This window comes from Spea bombifrons, chromosome 12 (genome assembly GCF_027358695.1).
Source record: "Spea bombifrons isolate aSpeBom1 chromosome 12, aSpeBom1.2.pri, whole genome shotgun sequence".
Taxonomy (NCBI): Eukaryota; Metazoa; Chordata; class Amphibia; order Anura; family Pelobatidae; genus Spea; species Spea bombifrons.
In genome coordinates this window covers 5032236-5041878 of record NC_071098.1, presented here as the reverse complement: position 1 = coordinate 5041878, position 9643 = coordinate 5032236, and the positions used below count along the sequence as shown (strand labels likewise).

Here is a 9643-nt window from a genome sequence, read left to right as displayed (position 1 = left end):
CTGTCTTAAACGAGGATTTACTTGGAAAAAAAACAAGATACTCCTCTAGTTTCACATATTACCTTCTAGATTGTAAGCTCCTATGAGCAGGATCATCCCTGCCTTTTGTTTCTGTTTGGTCAAACTGTAATGTGATGCGCGACTTGTTATGTTCTGCTTGCCCATTTGACATCACTGCGGGATATGATGGCGCTATGCATAAATCAATGAATAATACCTGTACCGTCTGTGTCCCCGCCTGCCGTGAAACAATAGAATGGAGAAAGGCAGAGAATCCCTGCAGACACCCAGCAGACACGCTTACACCAGTGATGTAAGCACACATACCTCCCCCACCTCTACACAGCCAGAAGGAGGAATCCTACATGGAAGGAGACAGGGAGGAAGGATGCAGCCTCGTTTGCCTGAGGATCCCCATCTAGAATTAGCCATGCAGTGAATGACCATTTCAACAGAATGCCCATTCATCTAAAACCACAGGTAAAGAATGATTCCACCATTCCACCCACCAGTGTTTATCCTCCAGGGCTGATTTATTTTTTGGGGGGTTAATACATTGATGCCCGGGTGTATTGTTTCTGTATTCTATTAGGGTCTTTTGTTCTGATTCTCTGTGATTTGAGCTGTCTGCGGCCGAAATAATACAGAAAAGAATACGGCGCTTGATAGAATTGCCGTATAGAATTGGTTTGTATCGAGGCGACTGTAGATTGTTAGAAGAAGCTTCTGACCGGCTATTAGACAACCAAGTGAAAGCTTAAGACAGTCAGAGCATGATGCACGGTTCACGAGATGCTTTACGGAATCCGTTGACACATTCTAGCAATTGTAATGTTTTGTTGTGATGAACATTATTATACATAGTATCATATCAGAGCTGATAATATTGTAATTCATTCATTTTTTTTATATTACATTTCGATACAAGCTTGCGTTATCAAGAAGATTTTAGATTGCAGTATCAATAAATCCTAATTATTTTAATGTATATTATAAACATATCTAGCACAGATAACGAGAAGACAAGAAGACCTCTGCAAGAGATCCATTACTGGGATTCATTCCCACGCCTCTCTGCACCAAGAAGTGTCCTTGTTAGTTTTTGCCTCCGTGTCAACTGGCCAAGACCCAATTAGTTTTAACCTAAAAGACGTTCACGTTTCCGGGGGGAAAAAAGTGATTTTTACTGCAGCCTTCAGGATAACACTTATTGTATAGAATTTTAAGCGATAGGCCCAAGACGTTCCCAGTTTATCTTGTTGTGTGGCCTAGTCATCTCTACTGATGCTGACTCAGCATGTGGGTTAATGTGCTACTAGGTTGGATTCAGTCGATTAAAGGTTATTCTAATTAATCTCTCTATATAAATAATATCATATCAATATCTTTATGAAATAATGCTGAGTAACCAGAGAGTTCTGAGCGTCATTATTCTGATTCAGTTAACCGTAAAAAAGGTGGAAGCAGTTTTCTTTAACGTAGAATTTGGTTATTTGGTTTCTATAAATGTTCAGAATGCTAAGGCCTGCGTAGACAGTGGTGTGATTGGACAGAAACATAGCATAATATCATAGATAACATTTTTTCAGGGTCTTGGAAAGATTGGACCATGTGTATGATCGTGAAGACGAGACAAAGATTTAAATACCATACAAAACTAATTTGAGATGGTTACGGCCGCTTAATAGCCTGTCCTACAGTGCGTCATTGCTTGGGAATAACTCAAGTTTTGTCTCTCTAATGAGAATACAGAGAAAAATATCAACATATCAGACTGATCCTGTCCCAAAGGCAGTTGAGAACCAAATTTTTCGTCTTGGGGTCCAGTTGGGTCTGGTTGGTATTCTTCTATGCAGAAGAGAGCAAGGAGGTCCACGTCTGGACTTACCTTATATTACCTCTGGACTTACCTTATATGACCTCTGGACTTACCTTTTATGACCTCTGGACTTACCTTATATGAAGCAGGTATATGTTTTTTTTAACAAAATCAAGTCATAAATAAAATTATACACAAGTTAATGTATTGTCTTCTAATTAGAGGCCCATTTACCAGATACGGTCTTGTTTTTTGTGAAAACCCCAAGCTTGTTAAATTCCATTGACGTTGTCTATTAGGAAGCAACGCCATTCCTATGAAACCACGAGCCTGATCTGTACGATTCCACGAAATACCACAGTGTTTTCTGCCCATAAGTCAGGTATGATAGGACACCATAGAGTGGGTATTTGAAGTTTCTGCACTACTTTTGAGGGTCTCTTTATACATGTAGGACAATTCATGAATGGTTTGTGGATTTTCTACTTTTCGCAAAATATATATCGTTTTTTCGCTCAGGTCTACTCTAGTATTTTATTCACTAAGATCAATACGAGTGGCAGCTCAAAAGCACTCTTCTTTGAGCTAATCTATTGATCTATGCATTTCTAACCTATTGATCCATGCATTTCTTCTATATATTGGCTCTACTCCAAGATGGAAATGCTGTTGAAATGTATCCTTACGGGATACAGGCTGTCCCTTATTCGGACAGCCCTGGTTTAGACGATATCCATGCATAATATCATATAATAAAAGTGTATGATTTTAGTTAAAAACGTGTTTTCTCTTCATAGATATAACTTTGCTGTCCATAATGACTTCATCAGTGACTTCCCCACCGGCGGACACTGTCCTTCCCAACCTGGTTTCACAAGAGTTCTGGAGGTCCCAGGTTTGTGGATACTCTACGTCTGTTGCAGGGCACATAAGCCACCGGGCTAACAATTTCAAAAGACACCCAAAGAGAAGAAAACTCATCCGGCCTTCGCCTCCTCCGCCACCCAATACCCCATGTCCTCTGGACTTGATTGACTTTGTGGATCTTCACCCTCGGAGATCTTTCTTGGAACTTCTGTTCAATGGCTGCATTTTATTTGGAATTGAGTTTTGTTATGCAATGGAAACCGCTTACGTCACGCCGGTTCTGTTACAGATGGGCCTTCCGGATGAGTTCTACAGCATGGTGTGGTTTATCAGCCCCATCTTGGGTAATCAGTTTTATATTATTCTTTTGGGCCAATACACTATAAAACAATATATCGTCCGTTCATCAACCATCAAAAAATAAGTACTTTTTTATTTTTAAACTAAACAACAATTTTAAAATCAATTATGCTTTTTAACATTTTTATATATTGATTTTTTTTTAAACAAAACAAAATTCTGTTCTCATTGATGGTAAACAGAAGTGTATGAAAGAAAAAAATAATAATAATAATAATAATAAAAAATATATATTTTTATATTTATCTAGTACCAATTTCTATTTATTGTGCTTTAAACTGTCTCTTGTATTATTAACACACGATCAATATCCTTTCGATAATGTTAAGGTATTTTTTCTTATACCGTAGGTTTTATGCTTCAGCCTCTCCTGGGGGCATGGAGTGACACATGTACATCGAAATTTGGGAGGAGGCGTCCTTTCATTCTCGTCCTTGCCATAGGTGGGTATTCAAAACTGAAAATTTAATTTACATCACGCAATTTATGAAGTTTTTTGCTCTGAAACAAGCATTTACTTACATTTCCTAATTTTATTTAAAACATTATTTTTGCAAAGATGTGCATCCGTTGTATTGTTTCTGATTGAATCATTTTTAATATATATATATATTTAAAACTGAAGCTTTACCTTCACCTTCAGTAAATATCAAGTACAAGCATTAATATAGTATGACCTTATTTATGTATTGAGTTTCAGATTTCTAATAATAGGGAAAAAACTATGTTTCCAAAAAAAAGCTCGGGAGCACAAATGAATATATTTTGTTGTGTTCTAGAATATCTCATTCTCGCGTTCCGTGAAGAGAGTCTTGACCCGCAGCCTTTGTGGCGGCTCGTCGCTTGTTCTTGACCTATCTGTGTCCGTCCTTCCTCTAGGAGCTTTGTTTGGCCTGACGCTTCTCCTCAACGGACGAGATATTGGCCTGTCTGCGTCCGACACAGTCAATGACCACAAATGGGGTCTCATCCTCACCATCTGTGGAGTCGTTCTGATGGATTTCAGCGCAGATTCTGCAGATAACCCGAGCCATGCTTACATGATGGACGTATGTACCCCGGAGGACCAAGACCGCGGCCTCAACATCCACGCCTTGCTAGGAGGTTTGTGTTCTATTGTTTCAAAACAACGAGGAGGGCAATTTCTAGAAAAAAAGTGAAGAAAAGTGAGGTTTAAGCCGGAGAATTCCCCGAGCGTCTTGGGTTCTCTACCGTTACATGGTAGAGGTTTGTAGTTTATGTTTATTTTTATCATCTTGATGTACATTGTATTGGGTTTTCTCGTTTGGGAAATTATTATTTTATTTACTTATTGTTTTATATAGCGCCATTGTTTTAATTAATTTTGCTGTAACCCCACAGGCCTCGGCGGTGGTTTTGGATACGTCGTTGGTGGAATAAACTGGAATAAGACGAGTTTTGGCAAAGCCATGGGAGGACAGCTGCGAGTTATTTATATCTTCACGTCTATAACGCTGACCATTACCACCGTCTTAACCCTACTTAGCATTCCAGAAAGGCCCATCCAGTCCTTTAGCAAAAAGAAGAAAGTGATGAAGAGCCCGAGCCTACCGCTCCCTCCATCCCCTCCGGTGTTTTTTGAAGGAAACGAACATCAGAACCACTCTACGCAAAACCCGACTCAACTCTACGCAAGCTTGACCAGCCCAATATCTCCCCTCAGTCCTCTCACTCCAAAGTACGGTAGTTTAATGAGCAGAGACAGTTCCCTTACAGGGATTAACGAATTTGCGTCTTCGTTTGGGACCACAAACATCGATAGCGTTCTCATAGACTGTTTCACGGGAAGCCACGAGAACTTCTTGGCAGGCCCCAGCAGCCTGCCGCGGCAGTCCAGCAGTCTTCCTCGGGTGCCCGACAGCCTGCGTTGCGGAAATATGGGCTCGGCCGAAAGTATCGCAAGTCCCGGAAGCGAGAGGAAGCATTTAAGAGTCGGCTCGCTTGACGCGGCAAAGGCCAGGTCTTCGGGGATCCTGAAAAGGCCGCAGACCTTGGCTATTCCAGATGTGGTCACGGCGCCATGCCCCGAGAGCAGCAGGCGGCGGAACGTGACGTTCAGTCAACAGGTAAAGGAAATTCGGAAAAGCTATTTCGTCTCTTCTAATTTTGTTAAAGGTTAAGACTTGAGGAATCTCTCTAAGAGTCATAAAGTATGATGAGAATACCTAGAAACTCCCTGGATTTCCCCCAGATGCCCCAAAATTCACAAACCTTTGGGTCAGTGCGCTTAATCCCCGAGGTGGAGAGTACTAACTTTTTTACATTATGTGAGGTCTCCATAGTATCCTTTACGACATGAAAATTAAGAAAAAAAAGAACAAAATACCAATTATTTGCAGTAAGAGAAGATCCAAAACGCTACACATTAACGTGGGGCATTCCTGACCCACAGTAATCATTTAGGAGACCAAATTTCTTCTTTCTAACTCTTTGCTTTTTGCCTCTACCCTTTCTTTTCCCCATCTTATACCCTATTATATCAAGCGCTCAGCATATATATAATAAATATAGTTATTGTCAAACTATACCCAGAATACTGAATTCATTATGAGCACAAACAGGTCCTCCTAGCCCTTTCCGCCCTCTTTTTTCAGCATCACTTCTCGGGTAGGATTCTTCCTATAGGAATAAACAAAAAAAAAATCCATGAATTAATGAAATAACTCCTTTCATTGTCTAATGACGTCTAATAGAAGGTTTCGGCAAAACTATTTCATGGGCTCTACTATAGAAAAAATATATAAAATATATTACATATCCCCATCAACTATGTAATCTCTGTAACAAATGGATGGAAAAATTCTATAATAATCTATATTAAAAAAAATAATTAATAAACAAATATATATATATATATATGTCTGAATGTATGTAATTTTTTCCATTGTCTAGTGAGCCACAAATTCCAACTAAAATTGACGTCAACAGTTAGTGAAATTGTAATGAAAATTCAAAAAAAAAATTATAATAAACACATTAGGATGCATGGACAAAAGTCCTTTGTTTACAACAAAGACTACATTATGCGAAGGGCACAAGGGGCTATAGAAAAAAATAATAAATATTTAAAACGTTTGAACGCATGCGAAAAATGTGCTGGAAAATATGAAAATATCATCTGCAGCTTCGATTTCAGGCAAGGATTTGTGAAAATGGAATGTTTTCAATTGTTTTATTTTTCTTGGGGCCGTTTTAATTTATTGTTAAATTTCGATTTTTTTGGAAATTTGTGGAAACCCCGCGGGGTACAGATTTTTGAAAAGCGTTCTGTAGCCATGGCGACGGCTGTTCCTGTGATTTAGGGAAATGAAGGAAGTTCTGCATGATTAATGCTACGTGGTTTGATTTCTAGGTGTTTCTGTATTCTATGCTGATTTGGAGTTCTTATGGTGCAGGTGGCTAATATTTTGCTGAATGGCGTAAAGTACGAAAGTGAGCTCAATGGATCGAGCGAGATGTCTCAGCAAGCACTTTCTATGAGACTTTTGTGTTCATCCATCTGCCACATGCCAAAGGCCCTGCGCAACCTCTGCATCAATCACTTCCTAGGTAATGCCATGGTTACATAGTTACTTCGTTACATGGTCCATTCATAAAGTCCAGGGGTGTCCAACCTGCGGCCCTCCAGCTGCTGCAGGACTACATCTCCCATACTCCTCAGCCGGCCCCTTAGTGCATTATGGGAGATGTAGTCCTGCAGCAGCTGGAGGGCCGCAGGTTGGACACCCCTGATATAGTCCATCAAGCTCAGCCATTCCGCAAACCCATGTGAGTCGATACAGAAGGAGCAAAAAAAAAAACACACATGGCAATACATGGCCATCACAAGGTGACTCTGGCCCTTTAAGGCCAGCGGCCACCTGTGGACGTGGTGCGGCCGGCTGATGGATATCCACAGCCGCATGCCATGTTTTTATTCCCACGTAGCGTCGGCCGGGCATGCCTAGGTGATGTGCCAGGTGGCCATTTAATTTCCATTTCATGCATGCATAATAAAACATGACTTAACGAAGAGAATTTGTGATGCGAGACGACGCATTGGTGCCTTTCACATAACGATAACATCAAAAACCCCCTCCCAGATGACTCCGAATTAAAGATTTTGAGCACCAGGGCCTCTAGAGTAATAAAAGCTATAGGCAGCATATACACAGTGACTGTATCCCATCTGTGCTCCTTCTATGTAGTCGATTTTTTTAATTTTTTTTTTTTGTGACCCTCGCTGCACTTGCCACAAACGATTTGCGGCACTAAATTATCCAACCTCTCTTTGGCTTGGCCTCCTCTCGTTATAATTCTGATTATTATAAATGCCGCTAAAATTCCGCGCTTACTTTTTTTTTTTTATACAGGATGGCTGTCGTTTGAAGGAATGCTGCTATTTTATACCGATTTCATGGGGGAGGTGGTGTTTCAGGGGGATCCAAGAGCCCCTCACGATTCCGAGGAGTACCACAAATATAATAACGGCGTGACCATGGGATGCTGGGGCATGTGTATATACGCATTCAGCGCCGCCTTTTACTCGGGTAATTCCATGTTATCGTTTTATCCGCAAGCACCAAAAAATGATTCCAAGCCAGTTAACCCTTTAATGACAACGCGTACGGGCTCAAAATGCATTGTTTTCAATTGGTTTAGGGACCGCCCATTGCCCTTAAGGGGTTAAATAGCGCGATGACGCGCGCGTCCCTTTAACATCTTAGAAGGCGCTGATAAATTGTAATGTTAACCCTTTATACAGCCTTTTAATTGATGTAACCCTTTTCCGGTGACATATCCACGTTCCCTATACCTGCTGCGGCCCCCGTCCCCAATGCTACGGTATCAAGTCCGATTCTGCCTCTTTTTTCCCCCCTTGTTTAGACGATAAGCCCCCTTTTTAGGAAAAATAATCCCCAAATGTGTGCATTCGGAATCTGACAGCATTCCACGCCCGTCATGCTATTTTATTTGTCATTTTAGCCATACTGGAAAAGCTCGAAGACTATTTCAGCGTCCGCACGCTGTACTTTATCGCCTATCTCACGTTCGGACTCGGCACCGGCCTCGCTACCTTATCGAGCAATTTATATATCATTTTAGCTCTCTGTATAACACACGGCATCTTGTTCTCCACGCTCTGTATCCTGCCGTACTCCCTCCTCTGTGATTATTACCAGAATAAAAAGGTACGTTTCAGTAAACAGCCAGCGGACGTATTCAGACTTAATTATTATTATTAATTATTGTTTTATATAGCGCCATCCCATTCCGCAGAGCTGTACAATGTTAATGTTTTTACATAGCAGCTTTTTTTTACTGCTTTATATATTGAAATAGGAAATGAATACATATGACCAAGACATTTTTTAAACTTAAACGGCCAAAACCTTTTTAAAATCCAAACCAAAAACTTAAAACATACACATTTTGTATGTTTGCAGAGTTTTTTTTTATATAATATAAAAAATTAGAAAATGGCTCTGTATTAATACAACATTTAAAAAAAAATGTAAAAAAAAAAATATTAAAAGATTTGTCATTGTTTTTCTTTTTTCCCTTGATACATTCTGTTTTATTTTGTTACATTATTCTTAACTGACTTTGGATAAGGTTAACTTGGTGGTTGTTTATGGGGGGCTAAACGGCATAACGGGGGACCGCTGACCCACCCATTCTGTGCTCCCGAGTAGACAATGCCTCCATCAGAACCAATCTTGGTGTCCCTGTTCCACTATGTACGTAGGCGTAATGTATGACATCATACATTGGGGGGGGGCTACATCCTGAGCCAATTGTTTGATACATTTGTTTCTCCGTCAGTTTGTAGGTTCCAGCGCAGACGGAACGAAGCGTGGGATGGGGGTGGACATCTCCCTCCTAAGTTGCCAGTATTTCCTTGCACAGATCCTGGTATCTGTCGTGATGGGACCTTTAACGTCTGCGGTCGGCAGCGCCAACGGCGTGATGTACTTTTCCAGCATCATGTCTTTTGTTGGCTGTTTTTATTCCTCCTTGTTTGTCATCTACGATATTCCGCCTTGCGGAGAATACGAGGACGAACAGCAGCCCCTTTTACTCAACATCTGACCAATCGATGGATGGACAATTTTGCAATTTCGACTCGATTTTTTTGGGCCCCGGTGTGAATTTGTGATGAAAATGCTTGAAATAAAGAATTCTTCACACTACTAACTATTCTTCTTCTTATACCTGTGTGTACATTTTTCACGTAGAATACTGTGTTGTCTTCTTTGTTTCTTTTTATTGATTTTGTAGAGAAATTTGGACATTTAGTACAGTTTTAATTTTTTTTTTATAAATGTATCAATGCCAAGTCCTGCTCCACAGCACGAGGTCTAGTTGCTAAAATATTTAAAATATTATATTTTTTCATATTTGAGCATTTCCTTGTAAAATAAAACTCATCGAGTCTCTCCCAACGTTGACCTAAATTCAATTTTGAAGTCTTTTGTGGTCTTCCCCATGTTGATGAAACTCAAGGAACTCAGACTGAGCAGAGGTTCTCAGGTTCAGCTTCTAAGATGAGTCCCTCAAGATACGAAGAGTTTCAGCCTCGTTAACACGTAGTGG

At 40.3% G+C, this 9643-nt stretch overlaps 1 protein-coding gene across 1 annotated transcript; it reads left to right on the top strand.

The window, feature by feature from the left end:
* The first annotated feature begins 354 nt into the window (after positions 1-354).
* Positions 355-9484, top strand: SLC45A1 (solute carrier family 45 member 1). The gene is made up of 9 exons (XM_053451375.1): positions 355-480; positions 2617-3030; positions 3397-3489; positions 3926-4150; positions 4409-5133; positions 6463-6616; positions 7420-7596; positions 8033-8238; positions 8873-9484. Exons 2-9 carry the CDS (start codon positions 2637-2639, stop codon positions 9137-9139), a joined length of 2241 nt encoding a protein of 746 aa, XP_053307350.1. The 5' UTR covers positions 355-480; positions 2617-2636; the 3' UTR covers positions 9140-9484.
* Positions 9485-9643: the final 159 nt, after the last annotated feature.